The 19671-nt window shown below is 45.2% G+C and overlaps 1 protein-coding gene across 1 annotated transcript in view; it reads left to right on the top strand.

Annotated features, from left to right (window-relative positions):
• Positions 1-16385, top strand: part of LOC115176260 (neurocalcin-delta A-like) — a 60326-nt gene extending 43941 nt beyond the window's left edge. Inside the window, exons 3-4 of the mRNA XM_029736180.1 lie at positions 14914-15019; positions 15164-16385. Of these exons, the coding sequence (XP_029592040.1) occupies positions 14914-15019; positions 15164-15258 (201 nt within the window). The 3' untranslated portion in view covers positions 15259-16385. The remainder of the gene's footprint in view (positions 1-14913; positions 15020-15163) is intronic.
• Positions 16386-19671: the final 3286 nt, after the last annotated feature.

Below are 19671 nucleotides of genomic sequence, written 5' to 3'. Positions count from 1 at the left end.
AGACTACCCCTGTGGTGTTACTGTGGGACTTGACTACCCCTATGGTGATACTGTGGGACTTGACTACCCCTATGGTGTTACTGTGGGACTTGACTACCCCTATGGTGTTACTGTGGGACTTGACTACCCCTATGGTGTTACTGTGGGACTAGACTACCCCTATGGTGTTACTGTGAGACTAGACTACCCCTATGGTGTTACTGTGGTACTAGACTACCCCTATGGTGTTACTGTGGGACTAGACTACCCCTATGGTGTTACTGTGGGACTAGACTACCCCTATGGTGTTACTGTGGGACTAGACTACCCCTATGGTGTTACTGTGGGATTAGACTGACCCTATGGTGATACTGTGGGACTAGACTACCCCTGTGGTGTTACTGTGGGACTTGACTACCCCTATGGTGATACTGTGTTACTAGACTACCCCTATGGTGTTACTGTGGGACTAGACTACCCCTATGGTGTTACTGTGGGACTAGACTACCCCTATGGTGTTACTGTGGGACTAGACTACCCCTATGGTGATACTGTGGGACTAGACTACCCCTAAATCAAATCAAATCAAATCAAATTTATTTATATAGCCCTTCGTACATCAGCTGAAATCTCAAAGTGCTGTACAGAAACCCAGCCTAAAACCCCAAACAGCAAGCAATGCATGTGAAAGAAGCACGGTGGCTGGGAAAAACTCCCTAGGAAAAACTCCTGAGAAAGGCCAAAAACCTAGGAAGAAACCTAGAGAGGAACCAGGCTATGAGGGGTGGCCAGTCCTCTTCTGGCTGTGCCGGGTGGATATTATAACAGAACATAGTCAAGATGTTAAAATGTTCGTAAATGACCAGCATGGTCAAATAATAATAATCATAGTAATTGTCGAGGGTGCAACAAGCACATCCGGTGAACAGGTCAGGGTTCCGTAGCCGCAGGCAGAACAGTTGAAACTGGAGCAGCAGCATGGCCAGGTGGACTGGGGACAGCAAGGAGTCATCATGCCAGGTAGTCCTAGGGCTCAGGTCCTCCGAGAGAAAGAAAGAAAGAAAGAAAGAGAGAATTAGAGAGAGCATATTTACATTCACACAGGACACCGGATAAGACAAGAGAATACTCCAGATGTAACAGACTGACCCTAGCCCCCCGACACATAAACTACTGCAGCATAAATACTGGAGGCTGAGACAGGAGGGATCAGAAGACACTGTGGCCCCATCCGATGATACCCCCGGACAGGGCCAAACCTATGGTGATACTGTGGGACTAGACTACCCCTATGGTGTTACTGTGGGACTAGACTACCCCTATGGTGTTACTGTGGGGCTAGACTACCCCTATGGGGTGGTGGTTTGGTCTGGGCCTGCTGCCCACCACAGGCCATGTCAATCCTCTTCACATGCCTCTTACGTCACCCCTGTCCAGGGCTGCTATTTTAAGTTGATCACTTGGCCCTAAACATAATCCCATTCTCCAGTTGGGTGATCATTAGTTTTATCTTCTTGTTAATTTGGTCAGAGCTCTGAGTCAGAGCTCTTTGACATCGGCTTTGAAAATCTAGGAATCTGGCAGTCCACCTGGAACTGGGTAGATCCACCTGGGACTGTTTAGATCCACCTGGAACTGGGTAGATCCATTCGGGAACTGGGTGGATCCACCTGGAATCAATCAAATATATTTTTGAAGTCATTTTACATCAGCAGATATCACAAAGTGCTATACAGAAACACAACCTAAAACCCCAAACAGCAAGCAATGCAGGTGCAGAAGCACGGTGGCTAGGAAAAACTCCATAGAAAGGCGGGATCCTAGGAAGAAACCTAGAGAGGAACCAGGCTCTGAGGGGTGGCCAGTCTTCTTCTGACTGTGTCAGGTGGAGATTATAAGAGTATATGGCCATTTAAGGTTAGATTGTTCTTCAAGATGTTCAAACGTCCATAGATCGAGAGCTTTCAGAGGTCGATAGAGAGAGAGAGAGAGAGAGAGAGAGAGAGAGAGAGAGAGAGAGAGAGAGAGAGAGAGTCAAAAACAGCAGGTCCGGGACAAGGTAGCACATCCGGTGAACAGGTCAGGGCTCCATAGCCGCAGGCAGAACAGTTGAAACTGGAGCAGCAGCACGACCAGGTGGACTGGGGACAGCAAGGATTCATCAGGCCAGGTAGTCCTGAGGTATGGTCCTTCGGCTCAGGTCCTCTGGGAGGGGAGGGAGAGAGGAAGAGAGAGAGAATAAGAGGGAGCATACTTACATTCACACAGGACACCAGATAAAACAGGAGAATTACACCAGATAATACAGACTGACCCTAGCCCCCGACAAAACCGGACAGGAAGATCACGTCAGTGACTTAACCCGCTCAGGTGATGCACACCTACTAGGGACGGCATGGAAGAGCACCAGTAAGCCAGTGACTCAGTCCCCGTAATAAGGGCAGAGGCAGAGAGTCCCAGAAGAATCCCCTTCGCACCCCTGGGCCAGACTACACTCAATCATAGGACCTACTGAAGAGATGAGTCTTCAGTAAAGACTTAAAGGTCGAGACTGAGTCTGTCTCTTACATGGATAGGCAGATCATTCCATAAAAATGTAGCTCTATAGGAGAATGCCCTGCCTCCAGCTGTTTGGTTATAAATTCTAGGGACAATAAGGAGGCTTGCGTCTTGTGACCGTAGCGTACGTGTAGGTATGTACGGCAGGACCAAATTGGAGAGATAGGTTGGAGCAAGCCCATGTAATGCTTTGTAGGTTAGCAGTAAAACCTTGAAATCAGCTGTTGCCTTAACAAAAAGCCAGTGTAGAGAGGCTAGCACTGGAGTAATATGATCAAATTGTTGTGTTCTAGTCAAGATTATAGCAGCCGTGTTTATCACTAACTGAAATGTATTTAGTGCTTTGTAGCCGGATAGTAGAGCATTGCAGAAGGCTAATCTAGAAGTGACAAAAGCATGGCTTTTCTGCAATTTTACGAAGATGGTAAAAAACGGATTTCTTTCTTTCTTGAGACCTAGAACTAGCATCTCTGTTTTGTCCGAGTTTAAAAGTAACACATTTGCGGTCATCCATTTCCTTATGTCTGAAACAAATGCTTCCAGGATATGCAATTTTGGGGCGTCCGCATATCAGTGAAAGTTGACATTGTGTTTCCGACAGACATCACCAAGAGGTAGAAAATATAGTGAAAACAATAGCGGTCCTAAAACGGAACCCTGAGGAACACCGACACTTATAATTGATTTGTCAGAGGACAAACCATACACAGAGACGTTCTGATATCTTTCCGACAGATAAGATCTAAACCAGGCAAGAACTTGTCCGTGTAGACCAATTTGGGTTTCCAAATTCTCCAAAACAATGTGGTGATCGATGGTGTCAAAAGCAGATCTAAGGTCTAGGAGCATGAGGACAGATGCAGAGCCTCGGTCTGACGCCATTAAAAGGTAAATTACCACCTTCACGAGTGCAGTCTCAGTGCTATGATGGGGTCTAAAATCAGACTGAAGTATTTCACATAAATTATTTGTCTTCTGGAAGGCATTGAGTTGCGGCGCAACAGCTTTTTCTAAAATGTTTGAGAGGAATGGGAGATTCGACATAGGCCGATAGTTGTTTACATTTTCCGGGTCAAGGTTTGGCTTTTCAAGAGAGGCTTTATTACTCAAATCAAATGTTATTTGTCACATGCGCCGAATACAACATGTGTAGAACTTACAGTGAAATGCTAAATTACAAGCCCTTAACCAACAATGCAGTTTAAAAAAATAAATAAATAAGAATAAGTAATAAAAGTAACGAATAATTAAAAAGCAGCAGTAAAATAACAATAACGAGTCTATATACATGGGGTACCGGTACAGAGTCAATGTGGAGGCTATATACATGGGTACCAGTACAGAGTCAATGTGGAGGCTATATACATGGGGTACCGGTACAGAGTCAATATGGAGGCTATATACAGGGGGTACCGGTACAGAGTCAATGTGGAGGCTATATACATGGGGTACCGGTACAGAGTCAATGTGGAGGCTATATACAGGGGGTACCGGTACAGAGTTAATGTGGAGGCTATATACAGGGGGTACCGGTACTGAGTCAATGTGCACCGGTTACTTGAGGATATTGAGGTAATATGTAGGTAGAGTTATTAAGGTGACTATGCATAGGTAAAAACAGAGAGTAGCTGCAGCGTAAAAGGGGGGGGATGCAAATAGTCTGGGTAGCTATTTGATTAGATGTTCAGGAGTCTTATGGCTTTAGGGTAAAAACTTTTCCAATGATTGCACCTTTGCCAATAGAACGGATGGCAGTGGGGGTTTACTTGCTCACTTACAAATTCTCATAAGTCAGTTTGACCTCCACCCTATTTTTCTCCATCTATTCATGACAGAGATTTGGGCCTCTTCCCGGGAAAGCTGTATATCCTTCACTTCAGACTCGTTAAAGGAAAAAGCTTCTTCCAGTTCGTGGTGAATAATCGCTGTTCTGTCCAGAAGTTATTTTTGGTCATAAGAGACGGTAGCAGCAACATTATGTACAAAATAAGTTCAAAATAAGTTACAAACAGCGCAAAAAAAAACAGAACGAAATAACACAGCTGGTTAGGAGCATGTAAAACGTCACCCACCCTCTCCGGCGCCATTCTACTACCACTTTTAGTGAGTTTGGTACACATCCGGAGCTTGAAGGTTTAGAGGCCATGACTATTTTCATGAATGTGTCAAGAGATACTGGATCAAAAACCTTGAGTGTCTCCATTGATGGCAGGTCCTGGCAGACTCAGGACAACTGCGCTTTGGAGAAATACGCAGATTCAAAGAGGAATCCGTAATTTGCCTACTAATGATCATGGTATTTTCGTCTAAGTTCATGAATTCATCACTGCTGAAGTGAAAGCCATCATCTCTTGGGGAATGCTGCATTTTAGTTGTATCAAAAACATTTTTACGATTGTTCTAATTTCCTTGAGCAGCAGTGAGGGCTCTTTGATATTGTATGGTATTGTCTTTCCAAACTAGTCAGACGACTTCCAGTTTGGTGGAGCGCCATTTCCGTTCCAATTTTCTGGAAGCTTGCTTCAGGGCTAAGGTATTTTCTGGAAGCTTGCTTCAGGGCTCAGGTATTTTCTAGAAGCTTGCTTCAGGGCTCAGGTATTTTCTGGGAGCTTGCTTCCGGGCTAAGGTATTTTCTGGAAGCTTGCATCCGGGCTAAGGTATTTTCTGGAAGCTTGCTTCCGGGCTCGGGTATTTTCTGGAAGCTTGCTTCAGGACTAAGGTATTTTCTGGAAGCTTGCTTCAGGGCTAAGGTATTTTCTGGAAGCTTGCTTCAGGGCTAAGGTATTTTCTGGAAGCTTGCTTCAGGGCTCAGGTATTTTCTGGAAGCTTGCTTCAGGTCTCAGGTATTTTCTGGAAGCTTGCTTCAGGGCTCAGGTATTTTCTGTATAACAGGGAGATAATTTCTTGTGACAAATGTTTTTTGTTTTAGGGGTGCTACTGCATCTTGGGTATTATGCAAGGTTAAACATATATCTTCAGTTAGGTGGATTTTTGTACTCCGATGTCCTTGGGTAGGTAGAGGGAGTCTGGAAGGGTATTTAGGAGTCTTTGGGTTGTCGGAGAATTTATAGCTTGGTTTTTGCTGATCCTGTAATGTGTACACTGGGAGTCGGGAAGCAAGTACAGAGAGTGAATCATTTAATAATAAGTAAACTAACGTGGAACAAAACAAGAAACACAAAAAGCGTACAGACATGAAACCGAAATAGAGTCAATAACACCTAGGGAAAGAACCTAAGAGAATGACAGTGGGGAAGGTAATCAGGAAGGTGATGGAGTCCAGGTGAGTCTGATGAGGCGCTGGTGCGTGTAACGATGGTGACCGGTGTGCGTTCTAATAAGCAAACTGGTGACAGTACCCCCTCCCTGATGTGCGGCTCCAGCCGAAGGATGCCAACCAGAGGGACGGTCCCAGGGACCAGGAGCGGGCCGATCGCTTCTGCTGAGGTGCGGGAACCTGTTGAGCCAGCTGAGACATGGGGCCTGACGAACCGGCGGAGGCATGGGAGCCTGACGAACCGCCTGAGGCATAGGAGCCTGACGAACTGCCTGAGGCATGGGAGCCTGACGAACCGGCGGAGGCATGGGAGCCTGATGAACCGGCGGAGGCATGGGAGCCTGACGAACCGGCGGAGGCATGGGAGCCTGACGAACCGGCGGAGGCATGGGAGCCTGACGAACCGGCGGAGGCATGGGAGCCTGACGAACCGGCGGAGGCATGGGAGACAGACGAACCGGCGGAGGCATGGGAGCCTGACGAACCGCCTGAGGCATGGGAGACAGACGAACTGCCTGAGGCATAGGAGCCTGACGAACTGGTTGAGGCATCCTCGGTAGCTTCGGCAACGGACACTTGATGGACCAATCGAGTCTTTTAAACCTGACGAGCCAGCTGAGGCATAGAAGCCCGGCGAGCCCGCTGAGGCATCCCCGGTAACTCCTGTAGCGAAACCCGGACCCGATGTCACCTACAATACAAAAAAACAGAAACACTCACTGATGCTCCCCTTTGGTGAGGCGTTATTTTGTAACATGTATGCTGGGAGGCAGGAAGCAAGTACAGGGAGTGAATAATTTAATAATAAATAAATGAACATGGAACAAAACAATAAACACAAAAGCATACAGACATGAAACCAAAACAGAGTTAGTAACGCCTAGGGAAAGAACCTAAGGGAGTGACAGTTATAGAGAAGGTAATCAAGAAGTTGAGTCTGATGAGGTGCTGGTGCCCGTAACGATGGTGACAGGTGTGCGTAATAACAATGAGACTGGTATCCTCGAGCACCGGAGAGGGAGTATACGTGACAGATCCTTGGTTGGGGTCTGAGCAGATTATTTGTTGTGATTGCAAACGTACTAAAATGGTGGTCCAATAGTCCAGGATTATGAGGAAAAACATTTAGATCCACAATATTTTTTCCACGTGACAAAACTTGATCCAGGGTATGACTGTGGCAATAAGTACATCTGGAGACATGTTGGACATTACCCACTGAGTCGATGATGGCTCCGAAAGCCTTTGGAGTGGGTCTGTGGACATTTTATTCACAGAAATGTGAATATTATCTACCGTGACTACAAGGTCTGATAGGAATTCAGGGAACTCGGTGAGGAACGCTGCATATGTGTCCCGACATTTCGCCCAAAGCGGGTCCCTCTCCTTGTTCGGGCGACGTTCGGCGGGCGACGTTCGGCGGTCGACGTCACCGGCCTTCTAGCCATCGCCATCGCCGATCCACTTTTCATTTTTCCATTTGTTTTGTCTTTGTCTTACACACCTGGTTTCAATCCCCCAATTACTTGTTCATTATTTAACCCTCTGTTCCCCCATGTTTGTTTGTGAGTAATTCTTTGTCTTGTATACGGTCCGTTATTGTGGGCTCGGTATATTGTGTTGTATTTTGTGAATACTTGAGTAAATACGTTGATTACTCATATCTGCTGTCCTGCGCCTGACTCTCTACACCAGCTACACACAGGCCGATTACAATATGGCCCAGAAGGCCTGTATACAGTAACTATAAACAGCGAATGAGTATGCTGCATAGATTTCATGACTAGCAGCTCAAAAGACGAAAACGCAGTCATTTCTATTTTAATTTTATTATTGACATTTTCTGTAGTTAGCAACACCTCCGCCTTTGCGGGATGTGCGGGGGATATGGTCACTAGTATAACCAGGAGGTGAGGCCTCATTTAACAGAGTAAATTCATCAAGCTTTAGCCATGCTTCAGTCAAGCCAATCACATCAAGATTATGATCAGTGATTAGTTCATTGACTATGACTGCCTTGGAAGTGAGGGATCTAACAGTAAGTAGCCCTATTTTGAGATATCACAATCTCTATCAATAATGATAAGAATGTAGAAGGTTTTCACTCCAGTGAGATTGCTAAGGCGAACACCGCCATGTTTAGTTTTGCCCAACCTAGATCGAGGCACAGACACGGTCTCAATGGGGATAGCTGAGCTGACTACACTGACTGTGCTAGTGGCAGACTCCACCAAGCTGGCAGGCTGGCTAATAGCCTGCTGCCTGGCCTTGACCTGGGTAGATCCACCTGGAACTAGGTAGATTCCAGTGGAACTAGGTAGATGGTGCTGACAGATATGGCACCTCTGCTTCTAGCTCCTTAGCAATTTTTTTTTGTGTGTTACTTCTTACATTATTAGCCCAGGAAATCTTTTGTGTTGTTACATACAGACAGAAAAAACTTTGGGATATCAGAGTGGCGGTAACTCACCAGAATTATGACCAGGAATACAACTTTCCTGAATTGGATCCTTTGTTTGTACCCCCCAGGGCAATTAAACTTATTCCAGTGGCTGCTCCAAACCACCGCTGGCGAAGAAAATGTATTCAGAGTGGACTTCTAGTCCAACTCAGGAGGTGTGCATGCCATCCACCGCTTCCGAGTATATTACTCGCTAATGTTCAGTCTCTGGATAATAAAGTAGACGAGCTCAGGATGATGATCTCCTTCTTGAGAGACATCAGGGATTTTAATTTACTCTGTTGTTGAAAAAGCCATATCTCAGACTGGCCAATAAAACGAAAAGATGAACTTCTTATGGATCATTGGGACGCTAGCCTCCCACCTGGCCAACATCCAGTGAAAATGCAGAGCGCGAAATTCAAATTACAAAAATCATAATATTAAGCATTCATGACAATACAAGTGTCATACATCATTTAAAAGCTTAACTTCTTGTTAATCAGGCCGCTTTGTCAGATTTCAAAAAAGCTTTATAGTGAAAGCACACCATGCGATTATCTGAGGACAGCGCCCCGCACACAAAAGCATTACATTCATTTTCCAACCATGCAGATGCTTCACGAAAGTCAGAAACAGCGATAAAATAAATCACTTACCTTTGAAGATCTTCATCTGGTTGCAATCACAAGGGTCCCAACTACATAACAAATGGTCCTTTTGTTCGATAAAGTCCTTCTTTATATCCCAAAAAAGTCAGTTTCATTGGCGCGCTTGACTCAGTAATCCACCAGTTTCCCTCATTCAAAATGCATACAAATTAATCCCGTAAATTACCAATAAACTTCTTCCAAACATATCAAACAACATTCCAAATCAATCCTCAGGTACCCTAATATGTAAATAAACGATCAAATTTAAGACGGAGAATACCGGAGATCATTACCGGAGATACCGAAGTACGCGCCCTCGCCGGAACGCACAACAAACACTACAGACAAAATGGGAGCCACTTACTAAAACTACAAATTCTAGCTAATTTTTCAAAAAACAAGCCTGAAACTCTTTCTAAAGACTGTTGACATCTAGTGGAAGTCCTACGAACTGCAATCTGGGAGGTTTTCCATTTATATTCCCATTGACAGCCATAGTAATCAGGGGTGAGCTGAAAAAAATCATTTGGGATGGCTTGTCCTCGGCTTTTCGCCTGCCATATCAGTTATGTTATACTCACAGACATTATTTAACAGTTTTGGAAACTTTTGAGTGTTTTCTATCCAATACAATATAAAAATCTGTCGTTTCCAGCTACAATAGTCATTTACAATATTAACAATGTCTACACTGTATTTGTGATCAATTTGATGTTATTTTAATGGACTAAAATGTGCTTTTCTTTCGAAAACAAGGACTAAGTGACCCCAAACTTTTGAACAGTAGTGTAGATTCACCTGGAACTGGGTAGAGGCCCCTGTAACTAGGTAGAGGCCCCTGGAACTTGGTAGATTCCCTTGGAACTGGGTAGATTCACCTGTAACTAGGTAAATTCCCCTGTAACTAGGTAGAGGCCCCTGGAACTAGGTAGAGGCCCCTGGAACTTGGTAGATTCAAATGGAACTGGGCAGATTCCCCTGTAACTAGGTAGATTCAAATGGAACTGGGCAGATTCCACTGTAACTAGGTAGATTCACCTGTAACTGGGTAGATTCACCTCTAACTAGGTAGATTCACCTGTAACTAGGTAGATTCACCTGTAACTAGGTAGATTCAAATGGAACTGGGCAGATTCCACTGTAACTAGGTAGATTCACCTGTAACTAGGTAGATTCACCTGTAACTAGGTAGATTCACCTGGAACTGGGCAGATTCACATGGAACTGGGCAGATTCCCCTGGAACTAGGTAGATTCGCATGTAACTAGGTAGATTCACCTGGAACTGGGCAGATTCCCCTGTAACTAGGTAGATTCACCTCTAACTAGGTAGATTCACCTGTAACTAGGTAGATTCACCTGGAACTGGGCAGATTTCCCTGTAACTAGGTAGATTCACCTGGAACTAGGTAGATTCACCTGTAACTAGGTAGATTCACCTGGAACTGGGCAGATTCCCCTGTGACTAGGTAGATTCACCTGTAACTAGGTAGATTCACCTGGAACTGGGCAGATTCCCCTGTAACTAGGTAGATTCACCTGTAACTAGGTAGATTCACCTGGAACTGGGCAGATTCCCCTGTAACTAGGTAGATTCACCTGTAACTAGGTAGATTCACCTGGAACTGGGCAGATTCCCCTGTAACTAGGTAGATTCACCTGGAACTGGGCAGATTCCCCTGTAACTAGGTAGATTCACCTGGAATGGGCAGATTCCCCTGTAACTAGGTACATTCACCTGTAACTAGGTAGATTCACCTGGAACTGGGCAGATTCCCCTGTAACTAGGTACATTCACCTGTAACTACGTAGATTCACCTGTAACTGGGCAGATTCCCCTGTAACTAGGTAGATTCACCTGGAACTGGGCAGATTCCCCTGTAACTAGGTACATTCACCTGTAACTAGGTAGATTCACCTGGAACTAGGTAGATTCACCTGGAACTGGGCAGATTCCACTGTAACTAGGTCGATTCACCTGGAACTGGGCAGATTCCCCTGTACCTAGGTAGATTCAAATGGAACTGGGCAGATTCCCCTGTAACTAGGCAGATTCCCCTGTAACTAGGTAGATTCACCTGGAACTGGGCAGATTCACCTGTAACTAGGTAGATTCACCTGGAACTGGGCAGATTCCCCTGTACCTAGGTAGATTCAAATGGAACTGGGCAGATTCCAATGTAACTAGGCAGATTCCCCTGTAACTAGGTAGATTCACCTGGAACTGGGCAGATTCCCCTGTAACTAGGCAGATTCCCCTGTAACTAGGTAGATTCACCTGGAACTAGGTAGAGGCCCCTGGAACTTGGTAGATTCCCCTGTAACTAGGTAGATTCCCCTGTAACTAGGTAGATTCACCTGTAACTAGGTAAAGTCCCCTGTAACTAGGTAGATTCACCTGTAACTAGGTAGATTTACCCTGAACTAGGGACAGCACACTGCCTCTATTGGAGAAGACAAATCATCACTTGAGATCCTATAGAATGAGAATATTTAGTGGCTACAGCATTCCCTCCAAGCCTCCATAAGATCCTATAGAATGAGTGTATTTATGGGCTACAGTATTCTCTCCAAACCTCCATAAGATCCTATAGAATGAGAGTATTTATGGGCTACAGTATTCCCTCCAAGCCTCCATAAGATCCCATAGAATGAGAGTATTTATGGGCTACAGTATTCCCTCCAAGCCTCCATAAGATCCCATAGAATGAGAGTATTTATGGGCTACAGCATTCCCTCCAAGCCTCCATAAGATCCTATAGAATGAGAGTATTTAGTGGCTACAGTATTCCCTCCAAGCCTCTATGTGTAGGGTTAGGGTTAGGGGTATATGTAGGGCTGACGACGTCATCAGATAGACACAGAAGACGGTTAGGGTGAGATAGACACAGCAGAGCCTTACTCTTATCTAAGCTGCCCGACAAAAAAGCTCCATGGAAGTCTTCCTGATAGACAGCAGTTGCTTCGTAAGCTGACCAGTGGTGGAAAAAGTACCCAACTGTCACACTTGAGTAAAAGTAAAGATACCTTAATAAAAAATGACTTGAGTAAAAGTAAAAGTCACCCAGTAAAATACTACTTGAGTACAATTATTTGGTTTAAAATATACTGAAGTACCAAAAGTAAAAGTATAAGTATAAATCATTTCACATTCCTTATAGTAAGCAAACCAGGTGGCTCCATTTTCCTGTTTTTTTTATTTACGGGTAGTGAGTCCACCAGATCAGAGGCAGTAGGGATGACCAGGGATGTTCTCTGTTTAGTGAGTCCTCCAGATCAGAGGCAGTAGGGATGACCAGGGATGTTCTCTGTTTAGTGAGTCCTCCAGATCAGAGGCAGTAGGGATGACCAGGGATGTTCTCTGTTTAGTGAGTCCTCCAGATCAGAGGCAGTAGGGATGACAAGGGATGTTCTCTGTTTAGTGAGTCCTCCAGATCAGAGGCAGTAGGGATGACCAGGGATGTTCTCTGTTTAGTGAGTCCTCCAGATCAGAGGCAGTAGGGATGACCAGGGATGTTCTCTGTTTAGTGAGTCCACCAGATCAGAGGCAGTAGGGATGACCAGGGATGTTCTCTGTTTAGTGAGTCCTCCAGATCAGAGGCAGTAGGGATGACCAGGGATGTTCTCTGTTTAGTGAGTCCTCCAGATCAGAGGCAGTAGGGATGACCAGGGATGTTCTCTGTTTAGTGAGTCCTCCAGATCAGAGGCAGTAAGCATGACCAGGGATGTTCTCTTAATAAGTGTGTGAATTGTACCAATTTCCTGTCCTGCTAAGCATTCAAAATGTAATGAGTACTTTTGGATGTCAGGGAAAAAGTATGGAGTAAAAACTACATAATTTTCTTTATGAATGTAGTAAAGTAAAAGTAGTGAAAAATAAAAATAGTAAAGTACAGATACCCCCAAAAACAACTTATATACCACTGATCCTGACTGAAGCTCTTTAACACTGCTGGTAAATGTTCACATTACAACAACAGCACACAGGAGGGAGTTTTTCCTAGCCACCGTGCTTCTACACCTGCATTACTTGCTGTTGGCCACCCCTCAGAACCTGGTTCCTCTCCACCCGGCACAGCCAGAAGAGGACTGGCCACCCCTCAGAGCCTGGTTCCTCTCTAGGTTTCTTCCTAGGTTTTGGCCTTTCTAGGGAGTTTTTCCTAGCCACCGTGCTTCTACACCTGCATTACTTGCTGTTGGCCACCCCTCGGAACCTGGTTCCTCTTCACCCGGCACAGCCAGAAGAGGACTGGCTACCCCTCGGAACCTGGTTCCTCTCCACCCGGCACAGCCAGAAGAGGACTGGCCACCCCTCATAGCCTGGTTCCTCTCTAGGTTTCTTCCTAGGTTTTGGTCTTTCTAGGGAGTTTTTCCTAGCCACCGTGCTTCTACACCTGCATTGCTTGCTGTTTGGGGTTTTAGGCTGGGTTTCTGTACAGCACTTTGAGACATCAGCTGATGTAAGAAGGGCTTTATAAATACATTTGATTGGATTTAAAAAGAACTGATGTTGGTTCAAGATGGAGGGAAAGTTGGAGTGTAACGAAATTACAGTTAACATGCTGGTCATTTATGAACATTTGAACATCTTCGCCATGTTCTGTTATAATCTTCACCCGGCACAGCCAGAAGAGGACTGGCCACCCCTCATAGCCTGGTTCCTCTCTAGGTTTTTTCCTAGGTTTTGATCTTTCTAGGGAGTTTTTCCTAGCCACCGTGCTTCTACACCTGCATTGCTTGCTGTTTGGGGTTTTAGGCTGGGTTTCTGTACAGCACTTTGAGATATCAGCTGATGTAAGAAGGGCTTTATATATACATTGGATTGAGAGCCCTGCAGTAAATGGACTGGTTAGGAAGAAGGTAAACCACTGTCAGTGATCACTGCATGTATCATTAGTAGGCATAGTTAATCAATATCACTTAATGTCTGTCACTTTCTATCATGTAATATCACTTAGACCTATAAGGTCAACTAAGTTAGAGACTTAAAGAGTCATCTCACTAACACTGGATTGTATTTGCCACTTGTGAGACAGGCTCATCTCCTCAGTCTGAGACAGAGTGAGACAGAGAGGGAGTTACAGAGAGAGAGTTACAGAGAGAGAGAGTTACAGAGAGAGAGTTACAGAGAGAGAGTTACAGAGAGAGAGTTACAGAGAGAATTACAGAGAGAGTTACAAAGAGAGAGACAGAGAGAGAGTTACAAAGAGAGAGACAGAGAGTTACAGAGAGAGAGAGAGTTACAGAGAGAGAGAGAGTTACAGAGAGAGTTACACAGAGAGAGTTACAAAGAGAGAGTTACAGAGAGAGTTACAAAGAGAGAGTTACAAAGAGAGAGACAGAGAGAGAGTTACAGAGAGAGAGTTACAGAGAGAGAGTTACAGAGAGAGTTACAGAGAGTTACAGAGAGAGAGAGTTACAGAGAGAGAGAGAGAGAGTTACAGAGAGAGAGTTACAGAGAGAGAGTTACATAGAGAGAGAGACATAGAGAGAGAGACAGACAGAGAGAGAGAGAGAGAGAGAGAGAGAGAGAGACAGAGAGAGACACTGAGAGAGTTACAGAGAGAGAGACAGAGAGAGAGTTACAGAGAGAGAGAGACAGAGAGAGAGTTACATAGAGAGAGTTACATAGAGAGAGAGACAGAGAGAGGGAGAGAGAGACAGAGAGAGAGCGCGAGAGAGAGAGACACAGAGAGAGACAGACAGAGAGACAGAGACAGAGATAGAGATAGAGACAGAGAGAGACACAGAGAGAGACTGAGAGAAAGGGAGAGAGTGTGACAGTGAAGCATAGAGAGAGAAGGTTTAGCAGGTGTGCCTATACAGTTGTATTTTAATCTGTACTTCTAACAACCAGTAATCAAATACCAAGACTTCTGGGCAGAGAAGTTCTCAGGAGCCCTGCCATTTCTCAGAGATCTGTTTTGTCTGGTGAACTAGCTCATATAAGATCATGTAATGTGGAGGTTGGTTTCTCATACCCCCTCTCTCTATACCTGTCTCCAGGCGATCTACAAGATGGTTTCCTCTGTCATGAAAATGCCGGAGGATGAGTCGACACCTGAGAAACGCACAGACAAGATCTTCAGGCAGATGGACACAAATCGTGATGGTGAGTACCTAGCTATCACATTTCAATTCACTCCCAAATCCTCCTTCAGGCCTTATCCACTTCCTCCCTGTTTCCCTCCTACTGTCTGTGCACCAACTACCAACAACTGACACTAACTGTCCTTTTACTCATTGTGTTCTTCAGGTAAACTGTCTCTGGAGGAGTTTGTTGAGGGAGCAAAGAACGATCCGTCTATCGTGCGGCTGCTGCAGTGTGATCCCAGCAGCGTAGGGCAGTAGAAGAACCTACTGTCTTCAGTCATCTAGTATTGTTTATTCAGGTCAAAGCATTCTCCTTCATTCACCCAGTAGTGGCTAACTGCATAACAGATCGACGTCCATCAGATCAAAATGGACCCAAGCAGAGGCGCCACATACTGGACCATCACATACTGCACCATCACATACTGGACCATCACGTACTGGACTATCACATACTGCACCATCAAATACTGGACCATCACGTACTGGACCATCACATACTGGACCATCACATACTGGACCATCACATACTGGACCATCACATACTGCACCATCAAATACTGCACCATCACATACTGCACCATCACATACTGCACCATCACATACTGGACCATCACGTACTGGACCATCACATACTGGACCATCACATACTGGACCATCACATACTGGACCATCACATACTGGAACATCACATACTGGACCATCACATACTGGAACATCACATACTGGACCATCACATACTGGACCGTTCACGTACTGCACCATCGCAAACTGGAGCACCACATACTGGACCACCACATACTGGACCATCACATACTGGACCACCTCATACTGGACCATCACATACGGCACCATCACATACTGGACTGCCACGTACTGGACCACCTCATACTGGACCATCACATACTGGACCACCACATACTGGACCACCTCATACTGGACCATCACATACTGGACCATCACATACTGGACCATCACATGCTGGACCATCACATACTGGACTGCCACATGCTGGACCATCACATACTGCACCATCGCAAACTGGAGCACCACATACTGGACCGTCACATACTGGACTGTCACATACTGGACTGTCACATACTGGACTGCCACATACTGGACCATCACATACTGGACCATCACATACTTCACCATCACATACTGCACCATCACATACTGGACCATCACATACTGGACCATCACCATTATAGACATTCATAGTATTCTAATGGTTACAGTTAGAATTGAGGTAAACTATTTTGATCCAAGATCAGTGGTGAAAGGCCGTTTCTACTTGAAGCCAAGAAACACACTATTCTGCCATGAGGAACAGAACTGAACTGAGGGAGAAAAGTATTGGAGAAACATGACACCAGATATAATAACTGAACTGAGGGAGAAGGGTAGAGGAGGAGCATGACACCAGATGGGAGCTATTGATCTCCCCTACTGCAGATGGAAGCTATTGATCTCCCCTACTGCAGATGGAACTATTGATCTCCCCTACTGCAGATGGAAGCTATTGATCTCCTTTACTGCAGATGGAAGCTATTGATCTCCTTTACTGCAGATGGAAGCTATTGATCTCCCCTACTGTAGATGGAAGCTATTGATCTCCCTTACTGCAGATGGAAGCTATTGATCTCCCCTACTGCAGATGGAAGCTATTGATCTCCCCTACTGCAGATGGAAGCTATTGATCTCCCCTACTGCAGATGGAAGCTATTGATCTCCCCTACTGCAGATGGAAGCTATTGATCTCCCCTACTGCAGATGGAAGCTATTGATCTCCCCTACTGCAGATGGAAGCTATTGATCTCCCCTACTGCAGATGGAAGCTATTGATCTCCCCTACTGCAGATGGAAGCTATTGATCTCCCCTACTGCAGATGGAACTATTGATCTCCCCTACTGCAGATGGAAGCTATTGATCTCCTTTACTGCAGATGGAAGCTATTGATCTCCTTTACTGCAGATGGAAGCTATTGATCTCCCCTACTGTAGATGGAAGCTATTGATCTCCCTTACTGCAGATGGAAGCTATTGATCTCCCTTACTGCAGATGGAAGCTATTGATCTCCCCTACTGCAGATGGAAGCTATTGATCTCCCCTACTGCAGATGGAAGCTATTGATCTCCCCTACTGCAGATGGAAGCTATTGATCTCCCCTACTGCAGATGGAAGCTATTGATCTCCCCTACTGCAGATGGAAGCTATTGATCTCCCCTACTGCAGATGGAAGCTATTGATCTCCCCTACTGCAGATGGACGCTATTGATCTTCCATACTGCAGATGGAAGCTATTGATCTCCTCTACTGCAGATGGAAGCTATTGATCTCCCTTACTGCAGATGGAAGCTATTGATCTCCCCTACTGTAGATGGAAGCTATTGATCTCCCTTACTGCAGATGGAAGCTATTGATCTCCCTTACTGCAGATGGAAGCTATTGATCTCCCCTACTGCAGATGGAAGCTATTGATCTCCCCTACTGCAGATGGAAGCTATTGATCTCCCCTACTGCAGATGGAAGCTATTTATCTCCCCTACTGTAGATGGAAGCTATTGATCTCCTTTACTGCAGATGGAAGCTATTGATCTCCCCTACTGCAGATGGAAGCTATTGATCTCCCCTACTGCAGATGGAAGCTATTGACCTCCCCTACTGTAGATGGAAGCCATTGATCTCCCCTACTGCAGATGGAAGCTATTGATCTCCCCTACCGCAGATGGAAGCTATTGATCTCCCCTACTGTAGATGGAAGCTATTGATCTCCCCTGCAGATGGAAGAGAGAGTGTATGAGCAAAAAGAGGTAGCTAGATGATATATTATAATATTTGACTTAGTGACAAAATATTGTGGCATTTTGCAGCACTGAAACATTTTCACTTTAAGATTTTGAATTATAAATGTTTGGAATATTTTGACTGCAAACATGATAGAATGATGTGTACAATATAATCATATTTATTGTAGGATCGTATTGAGAGGACCACACATTTTGCTATGCATTTATCTGTCTACATCCTCCTCTGCTCCAACTAGACTCACAGGGCAACAGCTCTCTTTTTTTAGAGAAACACAAGTCTATCATCATCTATCTCTAACACCAGTCGTGTTCACAAGTATCAGATTACACCACACACACAGTGGAATGTATGTCTCTGGCAGGGTCCCTGAAATGCTTAAATATCCACACAGTGGAATGTATGTCTCTGGCAGGGTCCCTGAAATGCTTAAATATCCACACAGTGGAATGTATGCCACTTAAATATCCATTGTAAGGACAATACACATGCAGACTAACTGGTCCTATCACACATTCTGTGACACGGTGTAGCATATCAACCTGTTTGTTGTTCTTTATTATATACTGAACAAAAATATAAATGGGGTGGCAGGTAGCCTAGGGGAGGCAGGTAGCCTAGGGGCGGCAGGTAGCCTAGGGGCGGCAGGTAGCCTAGGGGCGGCAGGTAGCCTAGGGGCGGCAGGTAGCCTAGGGGTAGAGCGTAGAGGAGGCAGGTAGCCTAGGGGCGGCAGGTAGCCTAGGGGCGGCAGGTAGCCTAGGGGCGGCAGGTAGCCTAGGGGTTAGAGCGTAGAGGAGGCAGGTAGCCTAGGGGTTAGAGCGTAGAGGAGGCAGGTAGCCTAGTGGTTAGAGCGTTTGGCCAGTAACCAAAAGGTTGGTGGATCGAATCCCTGTGCTGACAAGGTAAAAATGTGTCTTTCTGCCCCTGAACAAGGCACTTAGCCCACTGTTCCTAGGCTGTCATTGTAAATAGGTATTTGTTCTTCACTGACTTGCCTAGTCAAATAAAAAATGCAACATGTAAAGTGTTGGTCCCATGTTTCATGAGCTGAATTAAAAGATCCCAGACATATTCCATACCCACAAAAAGCTTATTTCTCAAAATGTTGTGCACAAATTTGCTTACATCCCTGTTAGTGAGCATTTCTCCTTTGCCAAGATAATCCACCCACCTGCCAGGTGTGGCATATCAAGAAGATGGTTAAACAGTATGATCATTACCCAGGTGCACCTTGTGCTGGGGGCAATAAAAGGCCACTCTAAAATGTGCAGTTTTGTCACACAACACAATGCCACAGATGTCTTAAGTTGAGTGAGAGTGCAATTCAAATCAAATTTTAAATTCTCTGGCAACAGCTCTGGTGGACACCACCTCATTCAAGGGTTTTTATTTATTTTTACTATTTTCAACATTGTAGAATAATAGTGAAGACATCAAAACTATGAAATAGCACATATGGAATCATGTTGTAACCAAAAAAAACTGTTAAACAAATCCAAATATTTTTTTATAATTTAGCTTCTTCAAAGTAGCCACCCTTTGCCTTGATGACAGCTTTGCACACTCTTGGCATTCTCTCAACCAGCTTCACCTGGATTGCTTTTCCAACAGTATAACGACGCAAGGTGAGACCCAGATGCAGACACGAGAGGCAGATGATTTGAGCTCTGATATTTATTTTAGCCCAAGGGGTAGGCAAAAGGCAGGTCGGGGACAGGCAAGCGTTCATAGCCAGGTCAGAGTCCAAAACGGTACATGGCGGCAGGCAGGCTCGAGGTCAGGGGCAGGAAGAGGGGTCAGTTAGGTGGGCTCAGAGTCAAGACAGGCAAGGGTCAAAACCAGGAGGATGAGAAAAACAGAGA

This window comes from Salmo trutta, chromosome 36, assembly GCF_901001165.1.
Source record: "Salmo trutta chromosome 36, fSalTru1.1, whole genome shotgun sequence".
Classification (NCBI taxonomy): Eukaryota; Metazoa; Chordata; class Actinopteri; order Salmoniformes; family Salmonidae; genus Salmo; species Salmo trutta.
Note: the sequence above shows the minus strand (reverse complement) of the source record. Positions and strands in the feature narration are given on the sequence as shown.